This window comes from Melanotaenia boesemani, chromosome 6 (assembly GCF_017639745.1).
Source record: "Melanotaenia boesemani isolate fMelBoe1 chromosome 6, fMelBoe1.pri, whole genome shotgun sequence".
Lineage (NCBI taxonomy): Eukaryota > Metazoa > Chordata > Actinopteri > Atheriniformes > Melanotaeniidae > Melanotaenia > Melanotaenia boesemani.
Window position 1 is genome coordinate 5,517,274 of NC_055687.1, and position 26,480 is coordinate 5,543,753.

At 41.4% G+C, this 26,480-nt stretch overlaps 1 protein-coding gene across 4 annotated transcripts in view; it reads right to left on the minus strand.

Annotated features, from left to right (window-relative positions):
* The window catches only part of lmna (lamin A), a 47,875-nt gene extending 21,395 nt beyond the window's left edge, over nt 1-26,480 (minus strand). Inside the window, exons 1-2 of one of the 4 annotated variants that reach the window (XM_041988096.1) lie at nt 26,341-26,480; nt 12,368-12,747 (exon numbers count right to left, since the gene is read on the minus strand). In XM_041988096.1, the coding sequence (XP_041844030.1) occupies nt 12,368-12,711 (344 nt within the window). In that variant the 5' untranslated portion in view covers nt 12,712-12,747; nt 26,341-26,480. Of the gene's footprint in view, nt 1-12,367; nt 12,748-14,477; nt 14,518-14,822; nt 15,031-26,340 lie in introns of those variants that run through there. The other 3 variants (XM_041988094.1, XM_041988095.1, XM_041988097.1) reach the window with 3 other exon arrangements.

A 26,480-nucleotide genomic window follows, 5' to 3' on the forward strand; every position in this document is an offset into this window, starting at 1 on the left:
AATTTTCCTGTGGGGATTCATTTTATTTAAATTTCATCCTGTTTGTTTACTGGGATGAGGACAACAGTCCAATCAGACGGTCTCATTGAGCTCCAACAGGAACTCAGCTCATTGTGGGGGAGAAAACGTCTGGTGTCAACATTTAACTCTGCAGACTTTTAATATGCACAAAAAGTTAGATAACTCTTTAAAAAAAGAAAATGCTAAATAATATTGTCCTTTTACGGAAGGGAAATGAGGTAAAATGCGAACCAAACCGTTCCTGCGCTGCCTCACATCAGGTTTTGCGACTTTTCCTCCCAGTTTACGGACATGATGCTCAGCGAGCTACATGATCCACATCCATTAACCATTGATTTTGTTCAGAAGATGTATATATACTGTATATATGTATATACAGGTATGTAGATTGGTATTTGACTACACATAAAGGCATTTAAACTATATTATCAATCGTATTTGCTCATCTGCCTTTAGATGCATCTGAACTTAAGTGACATCCCATTTTAATCCATAGGATTTAATATATCAGCCCTCTGCAGCTATAACAGCTTCAGCTTTTCTGGGAAGGCTTTCCACAAGTTTAGGACTGTGTTTATGGGAACTTTTGAACATTTTTCCATAAGCACATTTGTGATGTCAGACAATGTCCATGTCTTTATGGACCTTGCTTTATGCCCCTTCCTGTTCATGTTGGAACAGGAAGGGGCCTTTCCCAAACTGTTCCCACAATGTTGGGAGCATGGAATTGACCAGAATCTCTTGGTATGCTGAAGCATTCAGAGTTCATTCACTGGAACTAAGGGGCCAAGCCCAGCTCCTGAAAAACAACCCCACACCATAATCCCCCCTCCACCACACTTAGTGTAATGCAGTCAGCCAGCTACCGTTGTCCCGGCAACCGCAAAACCCATACTCGTCCATCAGATCACCAGATGGAGAAGTATGATTCGTCACTCCGGAGAACGCATCGCCACTGATCCAGAGTCTAGTGGCAGCATTCTCTACACCACTGCATCCGACGCTGTGCATGGCTTCTGGTGATGTACGGCTTGGATGCAGCCGCTCGGCCATGGAAACCCAATCTGTGAAGCTCGCTTTGCACTGTTCTGAGCTGATCTGAAGACCACATGGAGGTCTGCAGCAATCAACTCTGCAGAAAGTTGCCGACCTTTGAACTAAGGCCCGACCGATTTATCAGCCGATATTAGCCCTTTTCAAAATGGCCAATATCGGCCGTTGTTTTGCAGATTAAATGCCGATTTATTCTTAATTTCTCATAAGACAGTAAATGCTGTTTAGTGTCGGAGTAGTGCAGAATGATGTCCTTGTGGCGTTTGTCTACTAGATGGAGCTCTGACTCCATTCAATCCCACAGTCATCCCCCTGTCTTTTCAACAGGGGGAGCTAGTAGCGACAGTCAAGTTTATAATAATGTTGGAAAATTAATGACTCAGCATGTCTCCAGTTTCAGTTTAACTCTGTTTGCCGTGTGTAATGATGAGTGACATGTGCTTCGTTGTGTTGGTCAGCTTTTTATTTGCGCTGCATTGCTAAAGTTGTGCTAAATTAGCTTAAGGCGCTCCCCTCGATGTTAGCAATAACACCGCTGTGTTTATCCCAACCTAGAATAGCATAAGCTAAGTAACTGCAGAAATAACGCAAGTTACAAAATATGTGAGCGTACAGAACGACCGTTCATCACTCAGTCAGCTGCAGGTTGAGGCATATTTTGGGAGATGTGAATGCAGAGAGGAGGAGGTTTATTCACTGCAGCACCGAAAGCTTATCATTAATATTACAGTCTGTCTTCAGCCACCTGTGGAAGAGAACACTCAGAGGCATGTCGTTCATTGTTAACTCTGGCAACATAATAAAAACAACTTCCCTTTTAAGACAAAACCCTGTCATTAAAGGATCAGTGCTCCTATACTGCACTGTGAATTATGTACATAAGAAAGCACTACAACCGTTATGTCATGTCTCCCTTAGTTTTACTTTGTCAGAAAATACAAACGTGACAGGCTGCAACAGAGACTCACTATGTGTTACAATTAGTGCCAGACCATTTGTTACCATTATATATAAAATACAACTCTATCAAAGATTACATCTTTTTGACATTTGAGAAAAGCATATCTGTTTTTTTATTTTGGTTCATATATATTTCATGATATATTTCATGGCAAAGAAAATACTGGAGTAAAGAAAATGTAATTTAACATTAAAGGGCATCAGAAAGCTGCATAATGTTTTGCCAGCTTCACTCATGTTGGTTATTTAAGGCAAACACCCATGGCCTCATTCTAGAGATATAATTAATCAGTATCATTGATACCATTTACCTGTTTACAAGTTTTTCTACCTGTGCTTTAACCTACTTCTAATTTGTATCAATAAGAGGTACAAAACAAGATGAATTTAATTAATTCATTTATACAATCCATTTCAGAATTGACTTTTTTTGAGGTTATATAATTTCCCAGTTATTTAATACTTTGTTACATGTTTTTGGAAATTCTTCTGTTGTAAAGTTAAACATATACTAAAGGACAACATATTGTGGAACAGTAAAATGTTCTCTCTGTAATTCATATTTTTGTTGGTGTAAGCATTAAGGACCCAAAAATTAATTTATTCATTATATATTTTTTTAAAATATCGGCCGATTAATCGGTTATTGGAAACTTTAAAGTAGAAATCGTCTGCATGACTCAGTGCTTGATTTTATACACCTGTTGCCATGGAAGTGATTGAAACAACTGATTTCAATGATTTGGATGGTTGAGTGAAGACTTCTGACAATATAATGTATTTGTTTTTCCTTCTGTTATTTTCATATGTTTACACCATCACCCGCTTTAACACCGTCATCCCCGGCTCGGATTTAACACCATCAATCTACTCTGCAAACTGCTGCAATCTTAAATATCAACGGCAGTTCTGGACATCCTTGAAATTTTGTCCAATCACGGCGCTCCTCCATGTTACCTAATAAACATCCACCATCGACTTTACATCCGCGTCTGATTATGAAGATGCAGCCGTATTAGTAGGAATGTGTCCCATCATAGTTTAAAATCAGCAAACACCAGGCATGAACGTCGTTCTGTACAATACACAGAGGTTATATTTACTGCGTAACACACCGGAGAATGTCTGACGAGACGAATCCCCACGACAGTTTCTAGCATTCAGATCTGCTGCAGATGATCAAATAACCTGAATAGATTTTACTTTTCTTTTATGTACTCACTATGTGAACTCTGCTGAACAGCAAAATGATGAATCTCAATTTTTCATTTATCATTTTCAATAAATTTCATGAGCAAGAATATCGACCATAAAGTGCCCCAATTCTCTTTAAGAGTTAAAATTTAAACTGATGATCCATTTATTTGCATTTGTTTAGAACTTCGTAACAATAAGCGGAGTAGCAAAGTCACTTAGTTCTGCACGAACATCATCAGTACAAAAGAAAGAAAAAATAAAGACGTATGGGAAATTTACATCGATGATATTAGCTCATTGATGGCTGAACTGATGTATTGATGACTCAGAAAAAGCTTCATGGCTCATTTCTAATACTGCTGGATGACACCAAAAAGTCCCGGCCTGCTTTCTGAGCTCTAATCCGCCCTGACATGACTCATTGTGACAGACGATTGTCTGCTGACACATAATACAAGCTGAGATCATCATAAGGGAACAAAGGGGTTCCCCTCGAGGCCTCGTGGTGAGCTGAGGAGAAATGTGATCAAACAGGAGGAGAAAAGATGTAGAGCAGCAGGATAAATATCTGCAGCTGGAGGCGGGAGGCAGTCTGCTGTTTCTGACCCCACAGAGCTTCTCTGAGACGTTGCTGGAATATCCTGCAGAAGTTAGGTGCTAATAACAGAAGCAATGCTAACACACACACCAGTCCCTGCTCACACCACTTCCTGGGACACTTACATGTAATTGTAGCATCATTAAAGTTATTAGTTCCACCTGCACTTTTCCTGATTCCTCCTGTCATTACACCTGCTGCGAAGAAAGCAGGACTGGAGCTCAGTGGTGGATAAATGCAGCTAGCAGAGCTTTTTAATGGCTGCCGGCATCATGTAATGATGATGCACTCAATTATGAATAAAGTGGTCGGACTCCAGGCATAAAAGTACTCTAAGATGATCACAGATGACTCAAGTTAGATCACAGCAACCCTGATAACTCACTACGCTGACTACATCACTTTACAGTCATGTCTTAACATCTATTCTGCTGCTATTAAAAAATTCTTTATTAGCTGAAATCATCCATTTTACTTCAACCTTACTTCACCTGGAAAAAAGTCTAAAACAAAGATGGTATAAGTCCATAAAAAGGCTTAAACAGACTATTTGGTATCATTTAAACCCAAGAAGAGATGAAAAAATTGAGTCTAATTAGACGCATCTGAATCTGTAAAGTTACCCAGAAATGCTGATTTTGTGGTTTCTAGAACATCAAATTTTGAATGCACCTCTGAAACCAACAGTGTGGGAAAATCTAACAAAGCTGCTCGAGATACAAAGCAGCTAATTCATCGCCTCTAAAAGCCCACTGATTCACTGCCACATAAACTGGAAACCTTTTAGGAATTTATAGTGTAGCCAAATATTCTGAGACTCATTTCTTTATAAACTTAGCACAAAAGGAAGGAAATTTGTGTTTGGTGGATTATTTCTCCCCTTAGATGATACTAGTGGTGTTGTGTTATACATGGATGGAAAAACCTGATTAGTGGCCTTTAAAATGTGGAATAACTTTGAAGGAACTGAATTTGTGGATTGAGTAACACAGCTACATGTGTGGATAGTTCCCTTATAAAAGTGTGCCAGAATCCTCTGTAACATTCTTCTGTTTACTCTTGTTCCAAGTTGCTTGGTGGCCTGGATGACTGCACTCTCCCACAGTAAGGAGGAAAAAAACAAATATCTGCTATTTTTCATTATAAACCATCAGGAACCTCTAAAACGGGATGAAGCTCCATATGCAGCCACAACAGCTGGGTACTTCTTCATGCTGGTCACACCTAGCTGTGGGATGGCATCCCATTCCTCAACCAGGAGCTGTTGAAGGTCAACCAGCATGGCTGTGTTGGTACAGCACGTGTCCAATGGGGTTGAGGTCTGGACTTACAGCCATTCCATCCTGTCCACTCTAAGATCCTGGAGGATGGGATTGCTACTGGCTCCAGCATCTCAGTCAGATTATTAATCAGGTACCAAACATACATCTGGGACTCATCAGGCAGCACTTCGAGCTCAAAACAAGAGTAAAAACCAACAGGAGAATATTACAGGAGAGATCCATGATCCTTACGTGTTTAACTTCATTTTAAATGTGACCAATCAGGCTTTTCATTAATATATAATACAACACCAGTTTGTCTCATAATGGGGAGAAATAATCACTCAAACAGGGGGCGGGGGAATTTGGCAGCACAGTGATGTCGTTTTGATACCAGACCTTTAAAAGTAAAATAAAAAAAAAGTATTTGGGAGGTTTAATTCATCTGAAGTGCAGCGCAGGCTTCCTCTTTTCCATTTTAGGCAGAAACTTGAAACACAAGGTCTTTATCTAAACAAACCTGATGAGAGCAGCTTGAATGGATCCTCCAGTTGTCCCTAACAGCCAGTAACAGCATGGATGTATAACGTGTTGCTATAGCAACGTGTTTAAAAACGCCTGCAGGTTAAATATAGAAACTTTACTCACTGAAACTCAAGCTGTGACTAATTTTAGACCACTTCTTCTTAAGTCCACCTCCATCACAAACCCCTTATTCACCACAGGATGGTCTGGCTAAACACTTCCACAACACGAGACATGATGGAGGTGGTAAAAAATGGCCGATCCAGGAAACAGGAATGTGTGACATGATAAACCCACTTCCTGCTGTGTGAGCCGATAGCTCCCAACGTTGGCCACAGCATCACATCGCGTGTACAAAAGTGCTTTTGTGTTTTTAGTCTGCAGCTTCGTCTGCCTTCTTTCTTTTATTATTTTAATCCAAATTTAAAGACACTGATTTAAAACAATGTGTTGGAGCTCCGTCTAACTGGTGTCACACCCAAAACCACAACGAAGCCGACAGGTGGGGCAAACTCAGGTGTGTCCCAACCCTGCTTCAGGTCTGAGCCAGAAAAAGGGCTTGGCTGTTTATTTACTGATGAGTTGGAACAGTCTGGAATCTTACTTTACTTTCTTAAATAAAAAAACAGGGCGCTGGTCTGAGGGTTTGGAGAGTTCATGCAGCAGTTATGGATAAAACTCCATCAACAAGCTTTTTTCTACTAGTGATGGGGAGCTGGAGGAGATAAATCCTTCTTTGTTTCCATTTTTAGATTCAATGTAAGGACAGAAACATTAAAATGGGAAAGTTGCATTAAAAGAAAAGACAACTGCTGCAGGTAATTACTTTATCTTAAACTTCATGTCAGAATTAGCCAAAATATTGAGAAGATTTTTGAAGATTTTATCTCTTTAATGTACAGTTTGATTCACACGGACACCTGGCGATTATTTTCATAGAACTATGAAAAGTTGTGAATGTATTTAATCATGTTTAAAGTACTACAGCTGAAGTAGAAGTCAAGGTAAAATCTGGACGTGCTGGACACAGCTCCCATCTGAAATCTGATCTTCCACGCCTGCATCTTGACAGAATTGTCATTTTCCACTAAAACTTTAATTTCTCAACATTTGAAAAACTACAAACCCAAAATAAAAACACTTGAACTTTTGACTGAATATCACCACTAACTGTCCTGTCTCGATTTGATTCAGTTAACCTGATTTGATTTTTTTTTTTTATAAAACACTGAGCCTGTTTAAGAATAAAAGTCAGATATCTGGGAGTAATGAGATTACTGAAATAATCTGACCTGACGATGTACTTCTGAAATACGATATTCTAAAGATTGTTGTCTACATTGACCAGTCCATTATCGGATTTATTTCGGAGTACATAGGTGAAGTCACTTTCTGCTGTTTTCAAAACGTTCAGTGTTTGTTGAACGTGGTGGAGTCCATGGTCTTAAGGCTGTTACAAACTGCAAGAAGCAGGACTTTTTTCTTGTTCTCGAGGCCACAAGAGCAAAATTTTGTTCTTGTGGACGTGAATGGGGAAGTCTTGCGGCTTGTTCTTGACACATCAGCCGAGCAGAATGGGGTTTGAAAAGCATTGTGTGATTGGTCGGACATTCGAGGTGGGCATTGTTAATGCAGAAAAGAATGAAGCTGAAAGTTGTGGCTTTCACATTTCCCCAACGAGAGGCTGAATAGTTTTAATGGACAGCTGATCGAGGTGGTAAGAAAGCACAAAAATGTATACAACCCAAGAAGCATTTAAAGACATGGACACCACCACGTGCACAACGCCGCCCTGCCACAGTTTTTTGTTAAATATGAAATAACCGGGTCAATTATTCATTGCACATAAACACAGACATCCCCTCTGCAGTAATCCCTACCCCATCAAAGTTTCTCATGGAGTATGAACCGACTGGACCAATACAAACTTTTTTCTTGTTCTTGCGGCCTTGAGAACAAGAACAAACTTCTCGATTTCCCTTGGAGTACGTAACAAGCTTTAGCGTTAGCTGCTAATGTGGGATATTAAACTGTTAACGCAAGAGTTGGATCACTGTCGTCACCAGTACATATAACGTATTAAAAAAAATCCTCACAGTTTTATGAATTGATATTCAGTAGGATTTATGAAATTTGAACAGACGCATTTGTTTTCATTTGTTTTATTGTTCTTAGTCTTGTTTTGAATTATTTCTTTTTGTATTGTTTTAATTGTTTCCTGTATTTTATTTATTTGGTTGTAATTTTAGATTGTGGAGCATCAGAGAAAATGTGCAACAAACTGCTTCAGGTGTGAAGATGACATGCACCTAATGGGAGAAGAAGGAATTTACATCAGCTGACATGAGCGATCCAGTTGTTTGTGTTTCATAGCCAGCAGCACAGCTGGAAGACGACCGCACATGTACATCAGTTTTGTAGTAAAGATTAGATCCGTGCCTCCTGCTGTAGCTCAGGGGCCTGTGTTTAGTCTGTTTCTTACCCATTGATTAGTCTCAACTTGTTCAAGAGGCTCCAGGCTTCAGGTTCACTAAACTGCATTCCACACATACCTACGTTTACCACTTACTCAAACATGTTAAATTTTTTTTACACAGTGCTGCAGGGGCGGGGGGGCAACAAGTGTTCGTTGTAGCAGTTAGGCAAACAAAGATGTGTTTAGAGATGTGTTGTAATGTCTTAAACAGGTGTGTCCCTTCGTCAGAACTGCAGGCTCCACCTGTTGCCGGCCGTCATATTGGTGGTAAAAGCTAAGGACATGGACAAAAAGCCAAACATGCTGTGGACTGTTTGTCTCACTGCTGCCTGAAACTCAGCGGCGAGTCTAAGCAGCTCCTCAGTGTGTATTAATAAATCTGACTTCCCATCACAGAGAGTCCAGTCAGCCCATTCCACTGACCATGAAAAACCTCTGAGTCACCACCCCGTCACACCGCCGAGCCAAGACTCCCAGAGCGCCATGGCAACCGAACACCAAACACTCTGGCAGAAGTATAGCAGATTAAACCAGCTATGGCTGGGCTGGGGGGCTCTTTTCCACCACACACACACACAACAAGATCTGCTTCCTTTGGAAAAAAACGCTGCAGCACAGAAGCACAGTGACAAGGCAGATCCTGAAGTCTGTTCCCTCAGTTGGAGACGACACACGGCCCTTTATCCTCACCCTGCTGCAGTATGTGCACATTTATAACCCCCAGATTGATCTGAGGACAAGGTCACCACTGATAGCACAATGAAAATCAACTGAATGCCAAGCTGCAGGATACAAACAAACCACAAACAAAAGACATTTTCCTACTAAATTCTTATTCATCTTTTTACTGAGGCAGCAGCTCTGAGCCACACCCACATAGTTTCAGTCTTGTCCTGCACAAACACATACATTTATGTTCCAAAGCTGTAATAATAAAAACATTAAGATTTTAAAATGCATTTTTAATCTGTGTTGTAAAGCTGCAAATATAACAGAATATCCGACTGCAGGAATGCAGCTATTCTATATTTAGTAGTTTAGACATTCCTAAGATGAGAGCACCAGACGATGATCAGCAGATATTCAACTGCACTGACATTAAAACCACAACAACACTCCTCAGATTACAGGTAGAAAAGCAACCTGCTGTAACTATAAAACTTATAGAAATCCAACAGCAGCTTCTGCAGGGATTTCTTCCTGCTAAGACACATAAGATCTGTTACTGTCACTGCAAGAAAATCTGGGATTTCAGTGAAAAACAACCAAAAGGAAGAACAGTATACAACTAGTGCCACATGTACGGTTACTATGGCAACTACCTTGTTTATGCCTGTTTGTGGGAAGAGCTTTGGGGACAAAGCTAAAGCCCAGCAGAGAGGGACAGGGTGGGAACTGCAAGCCGAATTCATTAAAATGTTCTTTTCTTAATTTAAGTTCAGATTCATTCATATTAATTTGACATTTTCTATTTTATGAAACATGTAAAAGTTTCCTTTAGCTACGAAATGCATATGCATAATTTAAAAAAAGTAACTGAATAAAATAAAAACAAAAATTATGTTAAATAAACTACAACAATTATTAAGTCTGAAAAGGAGCAGGGTGAAGCAACTACTTAACTTTTCCTGCAACCTTTACTGGTCAGAAGTGGCTCTTCCTATAGCTAGGGCACTAAACCTTTTGTATTGTCAGCAGTGTTGCTCTGTGGACCTGAAAAAACATGTAGACAAAGCAAGGATCATGGGAGAGGGGTACTGGCGTCTGTAGTGCCCATGTCTGTTTCCCCTATGGATGTAAACGTATGTATACATACACAGTGTTTCCCCTACAATGACTCGGCTGTGCCGGGCCGTTACAGGCGAGCTAAACTTCAAGAGCATCAGACAAGTTCATTACATGTGGAGTCCGGAGAGAGGAAAGGTAACTGCTGGTAAGTTGTTTTAGATTTTAAAAGTTGAACATATGTTCCAACAAAGATATTAATGATTAACGGCAAACGCCATGCTATGTCACGTTAAGTTAATGGTCCTAAAGCTAGTGTAGGCTAACAAAGTTGACACTGGTTAGCTTAATGTATTAACCACTGATGTAATTTCAGATGAGCCTGTTGAAACATCTTTTGAAAAAGCAAAAGACAACCGAGGACGAGAGCTCTGGTCGGTAGCAGGTAGCAGCATTAATGCAACAAGGTTCATGCAAGATTCCTGAACCATGTCAAATAATTTAATACTAGAGTTTCGATAGCCTCTTCACAGACCTGAACAGATGTGAAATGATGCAATTTGTACGCGACTTATTATTAATACTTATTAATACTTAAGACTTTTATGATCAAGTAATGTTTAACAGGCAGGAGTAGCCCAAGGGTTAGGTGCAGAACAACACGACACAGGTGAGGTAGAGGAAGCATGAGAGGCGGGTGGAGGAGCAGGGGAGGTGAGTGGAGGAGCAGGGGAGGTGAGTGGAGGAGCAGGGGAGGCAGGTGGAGGAGCAGAGGAGGCGGGTGGAGGAGCAGAGGAGGTGGGTGGAGGAACAGGGGAGATGGGTGGAGGAGCAGGGTAGGGGGGGTGGAGGAGCAGGGGAGGCGGGCAGAAGAACAGGGGAGACGGGTGGAGGAGCAGGGGAGGCGGGTGGAGGAATAGGGGAGGGGGGTGGAGGAGCAGGGGAGGGGGGTGGAGGAGCAGGGGAACTGTCTACTAACGTACTGCGCTTGTTTCACAGAATTACTACAGAAAGAGCAAAGGTAAAATCTCTTTCTTTTTACAGCATTTAGTTTCATTTTAAAAGGTTTAAGGGTGCATTTACACCAGGATAGTTCACTGGACTCTATACGATTTGGGACTTGGTTCAGTTCGGGGGTTCAAGTTTGCATTCACACTGCACTTTATAAATGATGTATTCCACTCCTCACCAGAGGCGGCGCTGCATCAAGAATTACTGAAGGAGAAGACGCGACACACAACGAAGAAGAAAAGTGGTTCCTGCTGACTTTTTAATAAATTCTCAAGTTTTTATCCTTATTTGTCATTTATATTTGATTTTATTATGTTAATGTTTTATTTGAGATTAAAAAGAAGCATTTTACCTGCCACTGTGTAAAGGAAGGTGGTTGCAAACCAAAAGCTTCTGCACTTTAACAGAGCTTTTAATATAAAAGCGAGAGCACACAATTTATCATTTTATTCTTCAATTTTCTAACAGTGCAACTGGGATTATTCACAGAAAATCAAGCTATTAATCCCATAATTAATCGCAACTGAAAATTTCAGTCGTTGCCTAGCGCCAATTTTTTTTTATTTTTCTCACAAAAGATGCATTCAGACTTTAAGCATATCATATATTTTCCTGTTTGTTTCTACTTATAGTACAAACTTAACTCTGGTTTATTTTTATTCTCAGACCAACGGTAACATCAGGATCAATACATAATTATAATGCAGACAACTGAAGAACTCATCCAGCTCCTGTACCTCCAGCAACATGATGAATCTCACTGCGGTGAAAGCTAGAGGGAATCCCAGCTGCTTCTGTCTGCATCACAATCTCAAAAAGGTTGTTAGATAAGACGTGAAATCCTGAGGATTGTCTCACGCTATAACAAAAGGCCTCCTGTCACCGGAGCAGTATCTCTAGGTTAAATGGAGCAGCTTGTGTGGAAAAGGTGGAGCAGTTTGTCCAGAGGTGTGTCATTTCCTACACCAACCCCTGAGGCATAATGAGACATAACTGGGCTTGTCAACTGACGAGTCACCACAGCTTCAACCTCTGGGAATGTCATTCACCGAGTTTACACACTCCTGGTAGAAAAATAAGGGTGTTGCATGATCTCAGTTCCTCAGAAGAGTGTGTGAGCTGATAAAATCACAGAAGCCAGATGCACCGATTCTTTGATCCGTTTCCACTTTAACCAACAACAAGGAAACAAATTAAAAAGAAAGTTTGAAAGTTAACACAAATAACTTTAGAAGGAAAGTAACAACCAACAGAGCCATACTCGTAACACACATTCAGCTTCATACAGGGATCATCATGCCCTGCAGATCCACACAGTACAGAACTGGTGTGGAATTTTCATGCAGCAGAAAAACCGGAGCATTTTTTCCACATGACTGTGACATCATGTGCCAAAAATCCAGGGAGTTCCCCCACAAATAAACCAACAAATAAATGTTATGGCATCAACGCTGCATGAAGATTTATGGAAGAGTCCTGGTGGGTGTATTCACTCTGCAGTCAGATGGAGCCCCACTCCACCCGATCTGCTGCTCTTACCTGGCTTTCAGCTCCTTGTGCTCCTCCCTGATCTTGCCCAGCTCCAGCTGCAGGCGTGCCCTCTCCTTGGCTACCTGGTCCAGGGTCTTGCGGGCGTCGGCCAGCTCCGTCTCGTAGGCCGTCTTCATGCCCGACAGGTCCCGGGTGACCATGGATTCGGACTCTGAGATGCGCAGCCGGAGCCCGGCATTCTCCGACTCTAGGGAGCGCACCTTGTCGATGTACACCGCCAGCCGGTCGTTGAGGTTGCACAGGTCCTCCTTCTCCTGCAGCCTGGTGATGCGGGCCGGGGAGAGGGTGGAGGTGGCACCACGGATGGTGCGTTTTTGGCTCGGGGTTTCCATGGTAGCTATGGCTCAGTTGAAGGGATGAGTCAGTGGCTGTGGGAATGACAAAAGAAAAGTTAATACTCCACAAATCACAAGTTAAACTTCAATAGATTTTATACTGAGGAAATGTTTCCCTCCTGGATAAAATCTGATTTCTGTCTCTGCAGCGTTTTAAAAGTTATAAAAAGTCTTTCCAAAGCCAACAACATGTTTCACATTTCATTTAAAGACATTTCATCCTTATTCTGTCTTTTGGACAGAAAAATACTATCGTTTAACCTCTTCTTGGCGAGGCCTTATTTAAGCCTCCTGTCTAAAATAAATGAAGTATATCTTCACCAGGACTGTGTGTAAAATCTTGGTCTCTACTACAGAAGTCAGAATCCAGATATGTGTTACTGTGTCAGATTAAATTCACATGAAATGCAGTAGAAAATGTAAATTTTTAGAAAAAAAAAAAAAGGACAGCAGCCCAGGAATTAGTAATGTCTGATAAAAAAAAATGTGCAAAAGTAGAAGGTAAAAAAGTGAAGCTGATCAGTTTTACAGGTGTTTTAATAAAAAGGTGTTACACAGGTAAACATCTCAGCATATCAATGGTCAAAGTCAGGAGAACCCAGGGATAGCCCCACATTCACCTTAGAAACACCATGAGGATCCAGAAAGAAGTCAACCCCAGGATAGTTTATGATAGGAAGAGTGAATCCTTCACTATAAAAACCATGGAAACCAGCAGGATTTTCATGATTCATTTCAAACAAAGGCAGAGTCATAAGAGAAAACATTAGCAGAGTTTTTTCAGAGCCGGAAAAAAACTTTAGACCACAAAAGTAAGACATGATTTCATGATATTTTTTTGCTACTAAATTCTGTGAACCAACAACCATTTTCATACGACTCCTTGTTTGTCTGGTTTGCTTGAAGTGGGAAAAATTAGCAGAAGCTTTAAAGTGGACAGAGCTGTTCTCGTGCTTTTCTTACATCCCCATATAATTGCTTTGGGTTTGCTTGGTAGTCTTTTAGCTGCGTTTCTCTCTGTCATGTTGCTATGCTACATGTTAGCATTGCTGCATCCTGGTGTCTGCAAACATCTTCTGTACTGCTGGTAGCTCATGCTGCCTCCTGCTCAGTTGCCCTCATCAGGAAGAGCTTAATAACAGAAGGAGAATTAAAAGTTTCAAGTCTCCTTCTGGCCTTTAATTCTGCTCGCTCACACCTATACTTTCACTACAAACTGTGACACCCACCTTACTCTCTTCCTTCAGCTCTCTTAGACTCCTGTATTTTTGCATCTTTTAGAAAATTTCCCACAAACGCATCCCCCAAACCTCTACTGCCTCATAAAGCTTGTAAACGCTTCTATAATTACTCTTAAAATATGCAGCTGCAAACAAGGAGGGCAAAACAAATTAAAACGTTTCCCTCCTCCTCCGAATTTTTTAGTAAAAAAAAAGAAAAAGAAAAAACTACTTATTGCTTCGACTCTCCTGAGATCATTTTGTTCTTCGGTGATCATTTCACCCACAACTGCTTGCAACAGCCCCGAATATAATTACGGTGGATTCACAAAGTAAACAAATGCTGCAAGGCGCCCTAAAAAGGGCATTTTCTTCCACGTTGTCATAAACACGAGAAGCAGAATTAAAGTACAAAACAGATTTCAGAGTTTTTATGTAAATCCGAAAGTGAAGGGAAATATTTGGGAGTGAGTCCTTTGGGAAAATGTAGCAGCTCTGCAGCAGAACCATTAACACAATGAAGATCTGCTGCGTTATCGTTACCTCCATCTGTCACCGTCCAGGTGTGAGAACTTCTCAGCTCTTTCCCAATAAATGATGAAAAAATGCTTCAGGAGTGGGTGGAAACACCAAACTTTGCCATCCACCGCCCATTACAAAGTACACACAGGCACATGCACGCCCATGTGGGTGGGAAATGTGCACACATCCCTACACACTCATAAGCACTCTCTGGCCTAACTTTGAATAAATGAAACATCCAGAAAGGTTTTAACGTTGCTGTGATGATCCACACCATCCTCTCCAACATGAAAATGAGCCGACGGAGCAAGTCAAACAAGACAGAAGCAGCTCTGTCACAAAGCTCGGACAGCAGAGCAAACTTACCTCTGAAGGGAAGGACACTCCTGCCTGCAGCCTGTAAACGTGGGACCTTCCTACAAGTTTCTGTGTGAGCTGTGTGAGTGTGTGTGTCGTACCCCAGAAGAGCGTAGTGGGAGCGGATCCGTGGAATAATGCAGTCTTGCTCTCGGCTGGTGGGTGTGTGCGCCTTTGGCTTTCTCTGCTTGTCACTGCAGCACATGTACTGCGCTGAGGAGGAAGAGGGGCGGGAGCACGAGCGAGAGGAGGGTGGGGCTGCGAGGAGGAGCCAGGCCAGGCCAGACTGTGTGTGTGTGGACACACACAGGCCGGGTGCAGAGCTTCATCTGCCCCCGCACTGGCCCTCTCTCGGGCCGCGGTCTGTGTAGAACTGAGGTGTTCTCGCGCTATTTCACCTCAGATGGGCCGAACCAGAAAAAATAAAAGCCAAATAATCTAGAAGTAAACACTATTAAGATGAAAACAAAATGTATTTAAATAAATATATGTATAAAATAAATAAAAAGTTTTGTCTTAATATTTTATACCTTATACATTTATTTTATGTATATTTTATACATTTTATTATAAATTTTATACATTGGTAATCCTATATAAATCTATATTTCTACATTTAAATTAATTTTACATCATTTATATAAAAAAATATTTATAAACCAATTTTTACAATTGAATTTTTTTTATTTGATCATTTATACAATTATCAAATTTGATCAGTTTTTATACATGTACAATTCTAAAGTTTTATATATAAAAGAATTTAACTTTATATTTTTAAGTTTTTGTTTTATTTATTTAGCATATTTAGACATTTATACATGAAATTCAACTTAAAAATAAAAGATCTACAAAATCACAACATTTAATCACAGGTTTCTGTAACAGAGAAATGCAGTATTTCACATTATGACAAGAGTAACTTTTTAAGAGCTACAAGTTATTTTAAATGACATTCATGTACTCTTGTCCACCTGAACTGACTCACCTCCTAAAACATACTAAAGACGCCACTGTTATTGTCCTCCTGCCTTGGAAACATTTTAAAAAATGCCACCTTACATGGACAATTAGGGATTTTTATGCATTTTTATTTTATATTTAACAAACTCATCCCATGGGCCAAATTGGACCCTCTGGCTGGATTTGGCCCTGGACCATATGTTGGACACCTCTGGTCTGGAAAATGACACTGTTGGTACACAGATTAAATCACCCTGCTGACATGAAGGACACATCATCAACCCACTATTCTAAGGAAAAAATATCTTATCTGTTCCACCTCAGCAGAGCGAGAAGAAAAGAAGGGGGCAGATCACAAACGCATCATGAAAATGTAACCGAACAAGTTCAAAGTGAAACAAATCAATCATCACCTCACAGCAGAGGGCCAGTGTTATCCATGACGGAAGAAGAACCTGTCTGAGAGCTTAGGCGGTATATCCACAGAGGAGGGAGTCCACAAATCCCAACAAGTCATGTTGAAAGTCTAAAAGTCTCACTCAAAGCAAACAAACTCTGGCCTTTATATTTATTTCTTCGGGGTGGAGTTAATGGAATCACAGGTCCAATCAAGTTCTGACGCAAAGGGAAAAAAAAGATGGTTTCTATGTGCGTCTCCTCTCCATGGAAATTACTGCACCTCTGTTTTTGGGCATGAGGGAGTATCCTGCCCACAGAATGGCCGTCCAGCATCTGAGTCACAAGTCCCGGCTACAAACCACACATGGTCACACTTTATATCCCAGACTAAATAAAACTCATAAAAAATAAATAAATAAAAAAGATCAAATGATAAAAACTCCAATGATATGGAAAGTAATAAAAAAAAAAAGTCATTACATGTGTAGCAAGGATTTAACACTGTATTTGGAGTCAAGTGGTTTTTTTTTTTGTTTGTTTTTTGTATGAAATAGAACATTATTCATAAATGTAAGCTGCTGAGTGAACATTAACATGAATTTATTGTAGGTATACATACAACCTTTATGCTATTATGAAGATTACAGAAAAATGCAAATGATGAAAATGGTTTGCATTTTCAATTCTTTAAATCAGTTACGGAAGAATAGTTATTTTCCCTCTTGGATGCAAAATATTTGATAAACAAACAACGTTAGCGAACTGATTATAGTGTCAGAGTTTAGAAAGGTACTGATAAAATGATAGAAAACAAACAAAGAATAAGTTAAAGCAAACTTATTTGGGGGGTTCTTAATTTAACTGAATTGTAAACAGTACTGAAAACCTTTCCATCTGTATTCTTCATTCACAGGTATGTAAAATTTCTAATCTTCACCATTTTTTAAAAAAAAATATAACTTTTTTTTCCAAATCTGACAACACAACCAAAAAAGGCAAGTCTTGAATTTGAAGTGTTGTGCATGAAAAAAATATAGCTAGAGCGCAATATAGAAAGATAAAGCATGATCTACTTAGCTAACTAGCTACATAGCTAGAGACAGGCAGCTAACTAGCTACATAGCTAGAGACAGGCAGCTAACTAGCTACATAGCTAGAGACAGGCAGCTAACTAGCTAGAGAAACACACAGACAGAGGTCGCTAGGAAGACAGCTAGATAGCATGATAGCTAGACAGCTAGCCAGGCAGACACACAGCTAGAGAGATAGTTAGAGAATTAGCTAGCTAGCTTGAGATAGCTAGAGAGATAGATAGCTAGAGACAGATACAGATTTTCCCCCATTAAATTCCCATTGTGTACTATTTAAAAAAGAGGGAAAGAGCTGTAATAATTACATTAAGTATCTGCAGTAGTGAAGGAATCATGCTTCAATTTGATCATGTTCAGGTACTAAAAATTCTTGAATTTGATATCTTTAAAAAAAAACAAAAACAAACTATGTATATTTTATTGTGTGTGATGCCTTAAACAAACCCTCGTGTTTTATCTATCCATCTCCTCTTCATATTTGTCAGGCCCCTGCATTACCATGGAAGCCACATCAAGTCAAGAACCCTTGGCTCACTGCTTTCTAATAAGCCCTGGTCTGTTTCTTACATACCCAAACATTAAAATTTCTCCTGGAGGGAGAAAGTGGGAACACCTGACTTTTAATGGGGCTGCAATTAACTAATCTGGTTCATTTCTCAGTGCATAGCCAACACAAATTAAGCCTGCTTTATCGTCTCTTTAACAACCACAACCTCAATATTAACAATGACATTAATAAAGGAAAAGGGGCACAATGTGCAAAATTCAAAGGAATTATTTGTCCGTTTTTACACACAGTCCCTGAACAGCCCACAGTTTGGGTCTAAATCTTAGATTCATCCATCATGACACAGCATAACAGACTGTGCTGCAACTCAAGACAAGACCTGAACAAACTGTTAGCAGTCTACACCCCACCCGCATCTTTCCCTCTGCCTCACGGCCTTCCAGGTACGAACCAGAAAATAAAAAGATAGGAGTGCCCATTGCACAATCTAGATGCTCCATTTCTCCATCCTGAATGCCTGACTTGCTGCTGTGCAGCGAGAAAAGCATCAACGAGGAAAAATGAGCCTGAGTGAGCAGGCAGCAGCAGGAAGATCCTAAAGAAATGATTCTGTAAACAGCTTCTTCATCTCTGTCTGAGACCGGAACAAACAATGCAGAACAAATTAATTCTTCTCTTTCATCCCAGTCAGTCCCATGTCCAGCCTGGCTTCAGATAACAGAGCGAAGCGGTGACTCATGTATAACTTATTTACGAGCACAGTTACCACCAGCTTCAGTGCACATTTGCACTTTGATTTGAGCTCGAGTTGTAGCTTCACCCCACCGCCTTCTACTTAACCATCTCTGCTGTTCAAGAGATCATTGTTCACACTCGTACTGTAATCATTAACAGAAATCATTGTGTATGAGTCAGAATACACACGAGCTGGGTGTGTTTAGGTTAAAAGAATGCTCTAAACTTTTATTTTAGATGTCTTTATGAGCCAGTGTCTGCAGCTTGATGGGATTCGGTTTTCCTTTTCATGCAAATTATAGTAAAACTCACCTGGAATGACCCCAGTTATAAATTGTCCACATGTTAGAGAGAGGAAATAAAAAAGAAAAAAAACGGGAAGCATTATCTAAAGTCGAGCATTATCTAGATTAGAAAAGCAGATATAAACCATGAGGGAGAATCAGAGGATTGTCTCATTCTGGAACTAACCTTCCCAGAGGAAAACTGCTGAAACTCATGAGACTGAGCATTCACAGCCAGGCTGAAGACCTAAAAACACTTTTAAAAGATCCAGACATCTAATCTTCACCTGTCATCATACGCTGGATAATAATACAGTGTTTGGATGGTATTAGTGGAGGAGGCTAAAAATGCATCGCATCTCTGAGACTAAACCCAAATCAGAAAAAAAGTCAACTTTATTTCATTAAAGAGTGGACATCCATTTCAGAATTAAAAGCCTGCCACACATTCTGAACACTGTAAATAAATAAATGGATAAATAAATACATTTCCTTTTAAACAGGTGACTGTAACCATGACCTGGTCCAAAGGCAGCGCCCATGAAAAGCTGAGTCTTCCGCGAGTAAAGATGTTCAGATGAGCTCCTGTTTAAAGGTCCTGTTTGAAACGAGGGTCCTCAAAGAAAGATTGGAAGGGATTTCCAAATTTTTCCCTCTACAGTCTGAATATCAAACAGTTCAGGAAATCCAGAGGAATTTCAGTGTGTAGAGGACAAGGGAGCAAGTTTAATCTGGACCCCTGATCTTTCATACAGACCTGCACTCAGAGCCGTCCATCGCCACAGGGACAAGGTTTATTATGGGGGTGGGAAACAGTACGAAGTGGTCTAAGATTTATTGTCCCAGCTTTTCTGAAAAGTGTTTCAGGTCAGAGATAGATATTTGGCGCTCATTGCACCTAGCTAAGATTAGCTAGCAACAGTTTGCTAACCACAGTTAGCTAACTATCTTAGCTCATCTTAGCTATCAACGACTGAAGCTCAAGAACACTAAGGTGATCTTAAGTTTTTGTGTTGGGTATTAACACTCTATTACATATTACTACCATATCTGTAGTTGTGTCTTTATATATTTACATAATTTGAATGAAATCTAGTCATATTTATCAATATTTGGTACTCATTGCACCTAGCTAACATTAGCTAGCCGCAGTTTGCTAACCACAAGGTATTAAGCTTAACATTAACTGTAACATACAGTAGTCAATATCATATTCAGATTATTGATGCTTCATGAGAGTAGCACTGTACTTGTGAAATTAACATATATGCACGAACAGCTACCTACTCTGTCAGTTATCATTGTAAAAAAATTGAGACTTTGCAAGCATGGTTAATCATATTTGAGCGATATTAAATATGCCAAGATCTGATTTTAAACACTACAAATAAACACACTACAAACACTTGTCCTTGTATCATTTTCTTTCTCAGGCACAACCCACTCTAGGATCCAGCTCTAAAATGCTGTCCTCACCAACTAGTCCCTGCCAGACTAGCAGTCGCAGCTTGGTCTTTGGTCTGGGCCCTAAAATCACCAGAGAGGATGGCATCATCACTGGTGCAAAGCTGCCAACTGGTCGCCAGATCTTACGCTGCATGCTTGCCCAGCAACCTGGTGCAAATGGAGCGCTGTCGCAGTTTGAGGCAGCCAAGGTTGTCCTGGAGCAGGTGCGGCCATTTTACAAGAAGGCCAACATCCCAATGGTAAGCGATAAGCGTGCCGTGCGTGTCACAAGATGAGTTAATAAATGCCAACAACAAGCTGCGGAAAATCTCCCACGCCAAGCGCTCCAGTGAGGCTGCAGAAAAACAACTGGAGAAAATGGAGTGCAGACTTGATGCCACATTTCCACTGTGGCCTCCAAATGTTGAGAAGCTGATTGATAATCCTGAAGACCTAGCTTTCTTGGCCAGCATGAAGACCGACAGAGTGGCCACATTTGGTGCATTGGATCAAAAGCTGCAGCTCAAGGTGAAGCGGCGAGAGAACCGTCAAGCTGCTGCGGCAGCCAGACGGTCCAGGTGTGAAAAGGAGCTGGAGGAAATGACAGCAATGTCCAGCTTGGTGTCGGAAAGTGATGAGGAGCCAGAGGATGATACTAACACAGTCTGTCCACCATCTGAGGTCAAACCATCCCTCAAGCGCAAAAAGAATGGAACAAACATCTTCATTCCACATGACATCCTTAGTCGACCAAGTGTTGTGTCACTGGCCACAAGGTTGAAGATGTCACCAATGCAACAGGCTGCCTTCACGCGTGCCCTGGTCGAAGAGTCAGGTGGCGAATGTACACATCTCTCTGCATCCTATGCAACAGCTGACCGAGCAAGGCGCGAAGTGTTGGAGAAAATCAGTGAGGAACAGCACAAACAGTGGACCCCACCTCCATTGTGCACCCTACACTGGGACAGCAAGTTAACACCGATGCTCAGCAACGTGCACCAGTTGGAGGAGCGTCTTACAGTGGTGGTCGGAGATGCAGTGCGGTTGAAACTGCTTGGTGTCCCAGCTTATAGGAAGCAGACTGATGAGGCATGTGGAGCAATTATTGCACGGTTGACATGCAAGTTGCTTCAGGACTGGAGCTGCGCTGACCAGGTTGTCAACATGGCATTTGACACCACTGCCTCAAACACTGGCCATCTCACGGCAGCCTGCGTTGCCATTCAGCTTTCACTGGGCCGACCACTGCTTTGGTCTGGGTGCCGGCACCACATTGGTGAGGTTCTCCTAAACCAGGTTTTCACAGACCTGAAGGTGGAGTCATCACGCTCACCAGAGGTTACCTTGTTCACACGTCTGAGAGAGAACTGGAACCTGTTACCACAAGAATCCAGCAGTCAATGGTCCCGCTACATTCCTGGCAACACGGAGCAACAATTCCTGGGCAAGTTACGTGCTGAACTTGTCATTTGTGCAAAAGAAGTTGACTACAAGCGAGGTGACTACCGTGAGTTTGTGAAGCTGTGTCTTGTGTTTCTGGAGGCAGATGGTGAAGAGCAGACTCCAGTGACTTTCCAACAACCAGGAGCGCTCCACAAGGCACGATGGATGGCCAAGCTGCTCTACACTCTCAAGCTGGCCTTGATGGAGCAGCACATTGCATTGCTTCCCCAGGGCACAATCACAACACAGCATCAGGTGCCGAAGATTCGGGCCTTTGCCAACTTCATCACACACATCTACGCAAAGTGGTGGCTGACCTGTGAGAAAGCTGTAGATGCTGCCTGGAATGACCTCACTCTCTACCACCAACTGCAGACATACAAGGCTGTAGATGAAGGCATTGCAGCGTCAGCAATCAAAGCACTCGAGAGGCATCGCTGGTACCTGACAGGTGAGATGCTACCCCTGGCTCTCTTCAGCAGCAAGGTGCCAATTGATGACAAGCGTGCACTTGTCAGTGCGATCTTGGAGCACAAGCCAGCTGATCTTCCCATGCATGTCCCCCAGCAGCGCTTTGGTACTGGTTTTGGTAAGCCAAAGTTCCCCACCCTCTTGCCAACCACCTGACCTCGCCAACGCAGATTGTTGGTTTGGGATGCACCAGCTGCACATTGATCCAGCATTTCTGTCTCTGGATGTGAAAGAATGGGCTACCAATGCTGCATTCAAAAAAAGTGAGGTCAATGTCCGCGCAATGAATGTGGTCAATGACTGTGCTGAGCGTGGCATCAAGCTCACATCCGACTTTGTCACAGTGGCCAGGAAGGAGCAGCACCTACAGAATGTGCTGCAGGCAGTTGAACATGATCGCAGCCAACAGCCAAACCTTCGCTGCTGTAAACGCAGGCTAATCCCTGAATAGGAGGGTTACTCTTGGGTGGCAGGTGGGGAGAGATATCTGAGGGGAGACACACTGGTGAGCTTCAGTTCAGGTTCTATACTCTCCCTGTTGATGTTGTTCAGTGGAGTGGACTCTGTTGAAGTTAAGTTTGAAGTTTAGTTAATGTTAGCTCTTTAGGCCCTGAGTTAGCCACTAGAGGGGGTTTGTCAGCGTGTCAGTCCCACTTGTGTTTAACAATAAAGTGTGTAAACTTTTGTATGTGTGTCTGTCTGACATCCATCTACTCAGGTTAAGGCTACATGAACAATTCCCCCATTGATTCCCATTCATTTTGTCTGTAGGACAAATGAATGGAGAATCTTGAAAGTTAAATTCTGAGAAATGGCCAAATTACCCAAAGGGGAAACACAAAATTTTTCCATAGAACACTAAAGAACATGTTACTGTATAAGAGTTAACTATATTCAACATTTCCATGTCAACTTTTTTTGTAATTAGACAAAAAATTGCTCGTTTTTCGAAATTTCACAAAAGTTTGTGTGTTAGGTGGCACCCCTAAACCTCAATGGATTTCTTCAAAACTTTGCAAAAGTTGTTTTTATGTTAACTGGAACAAAATGCAATGCCAGCCAAATTGATATTATGAAATTAAAATTTCCCATTCAAATTTGATGCACCCTAAAATATATATATATATATATATATATATATATATATATATATATATATATATATATATATATATAAATAATAGATGTTTATTATATAAAATGAAGTTGATGAGAAAACTAACATTTTGGGTTCATTCTGTCTGTTTTTTTCTTTGCTTTCTGTTTTTCTTTCCTCCAGAGTGTGGCAGCTTTTTCTGATTGGACGTTGCATGATTCTGCTTTCATTTTGTGTTTTCACTTCAGAAGGAAACTGATGAGCATAGAAGTGATGAATCCTAAAATAATGACTCAGACTCAGTCTCAGCACAGCTGGTGTCATCAAACACTTCTTACGTGTTCTTGCATCAATTGCAATTATTCACTGACAGATTTAAATGGTGCTCTTGGTTATTTACATTTTCAGGGAATAAAAATAATCATTTCTGTTTGTGATTCCTTCACTTCTCTCAGCTGAGGCTGATCTGCACAGTTTAAAGGACACTTCTACACTTTCAAAGCATCACTCGCATCTTCATGTCAGCAACAAACTACGACGATAAACCTCGACCTTCTTCTAATGTGCAGATAAAAACAATGTGGAGCTTCTGTTTCATTAGTCTGTTGATTATTTTTTGGGGTTTTTCTCAGAAGCTGCAGCCTTTTCACATTTGGTTTCCCTTCAGTGTTGTCTTGGTTAGCTGGACAACACTGGAAAAACCACTAGATCCAACCAAGCCAAACTCCACCTGAATTTTTAGACTGATAACTTCGCATAGTAGCAGAAAAGCACAACAATCCTGGACCAAAATCGGATGCAAACTGCCATTAAAACTGTACAACTTCTAAGTTGTCTCTGGAAAAATTTTCATGCCAATCCATCCGGAACTTTTTCAGAACTGCTGCTGACAGACAGACCATAGAGCCTCTGTGGAAGAGGCAGACATATCTGCAGACTCGTATAACATGTATGAAAGATGTTGGTTTTAAAAATAAGATCCAGTTTTTACGGTCATTTCGGCAGCTGCGGTAAGAGTGTGGTTGATCTACAGAGTCAGAGTGTACTCAGACCAAACCTAAAGCAAAACATTTCAGTTATAATTGAATTTATTCTTCATTAAGTCATCTTTCTGCTCATATTTGCTAAATGTTGGGACTTAAACACAGAACAAATTAGAGCCTTAAAATGATCCACCAAACCACCACCTCTGCATTTCATTATGGCCTTTATACGAGGTGAATGTACTCCATGTCGGGCTTTGCTTTGCTCTTCAGCAGCCTGTTCTTGGTCTCACAGATTCCACAGAGAATGGAAACTTTCCTCCGAGATTATGCTCCATGAGTCATCAAACCATTTCGTGCAGAACTGCCATTTTCCAGTTTTACTGTATTCAGATGTGCCGACTGTGGAAGCCACAGAAGCTCACTTAACTCATAATATAATGCACAAAGACATGAATGGATGTGCACAGTCAGCAGCGATGTGCACATAGGCTGCAGCAATGATGCCATGGAAATGTCCCCTACACACCACATGCAGCAGCCTGGGCTGTTCTCTGCCAGGTGTGGTCTTCTGCTGCTGTAGCCCATCCAACAAGGTGGGAACAGAATGTTTTTGTTTCTCTTAGTTTAAAATTGTTGTGGTGAAAGTGGATCAACTTAGTTTGTTAAAAAAAAAATACACAAACCAGCACATTTGACACAAAATGCTGCTACATGACGGGACTGGATGAAAGAATATATTTTATTAGATCCACCATCCCGGTACTGGGCTGGACCCCTTTTTCCTTCAGAACTGTCTTAATTCTTAGCTGCACATCCATGATGAGAAGCTCCCGTTCCACCACATCCCAAAGCTGCTCTACTGGACTGAGATCTGGTGACTGTGGAGGCCGTTGGAGTCCAGTGAACTCATCGTCATGTTCTAGAAAGCAGGTGGAGATGATCTGAGCTTTGTGACATGGTGCATTATCCTGCTGGAAGTAGCATCAGAAGATGCTCCACTGTGGTCATAAAGGGATGGACATGGTCAGCAACAATACTCAGGTAGGCTGTGCTGGTTAAACCAGGACATGCTGGTACTAAGGGGCCCAACATGGGCCAAGAAAATCTCCCCCCACCATTACACCAGCAGCAGCCTGAAGCGTTGATCCAAGGCAGGATGGATCCATGTTTTCATGATGTTTCCAGCAGATTCTGAGCCGAGCATCTGAATGTGGAGCTGAAATGGAGACTCATCAGACCAGCAACGTTTCTCCATCTTCTATTGTCCAGTGTTTGTGAGTGTGTGTGAATTTTAGCCTCAGTTTCCTGTTCTTAGCTGGCAGGAGGAACCCGGCGTGGTCTTCTGCTGCTGTTGCCCATCTGCTGTAAGGTTGGACGTGTTGTGTCTTCAGAGATGCTGTTCTGCAAACCTTAGTTGGAACCAGTGCTTATTTTATTTCCTGTTACCTTTCCGTCATCTCCAACCAGTCCGCCCATTCTCTTCTGACCTCTGACATCAACTAGATATTCTGGTCCAGACAACTGCTGTTCACTGGATATTTTCTCTTCTTCAGACCATAGTCTGTAAACCCTAGAGATGGTTGTGTGTGAAAATCCCAGTAAATACTCAGACAAACAACCATGACACGTTCAAAGTCACTTAAATCCCTTTTCTTCCTCATTCTGATGCTCAGACTGAACTTCAGCAAGTCGTCTTCAGCATGTCTACATGACTACTATGTTGCTGCTGTGTGATTGGCTGATTAGATATTTGTGTTAACAAGAAACTGAACAGGTGTACTTAACGAAGTGGCCGTTGAGTGTATTTACACACTGAAGCCTATATTATACTCCAGTCTGCCCTCTTCGTGAATCATCTGGAAGCTCAGTCTGTGCCTCTGTGGCGCCCCCTGCCGCCTGTCTGCTGAACTGTCTCCATTCACAAGTACAGTAATGCTACGAAGCGCCATCCGCTGGCTGACACTCAGCAGGAAAAATTCGGTCACAGAGTTCATGAACTGATTCAACTTTCCGTCTGCCTGCCTCCTTTAAAGAAAGAAACACAGAGACTCAAAGGAAACCCCGCTCCGGCTTAAAAACCGCGACCTGTCGGGCTTTTTTCTTACCTTCCATCTATCTCCGCCGTTTCAGACGCGGCTCCTCTTCACGGTCACCGCTGACCTTCTAAATGCCGACGCTCCGGTTCATCATCACATCTTCCTCTGTGAACGCAGCTCCTTTGAACATGTCTGAGAGCTGCAGAGAG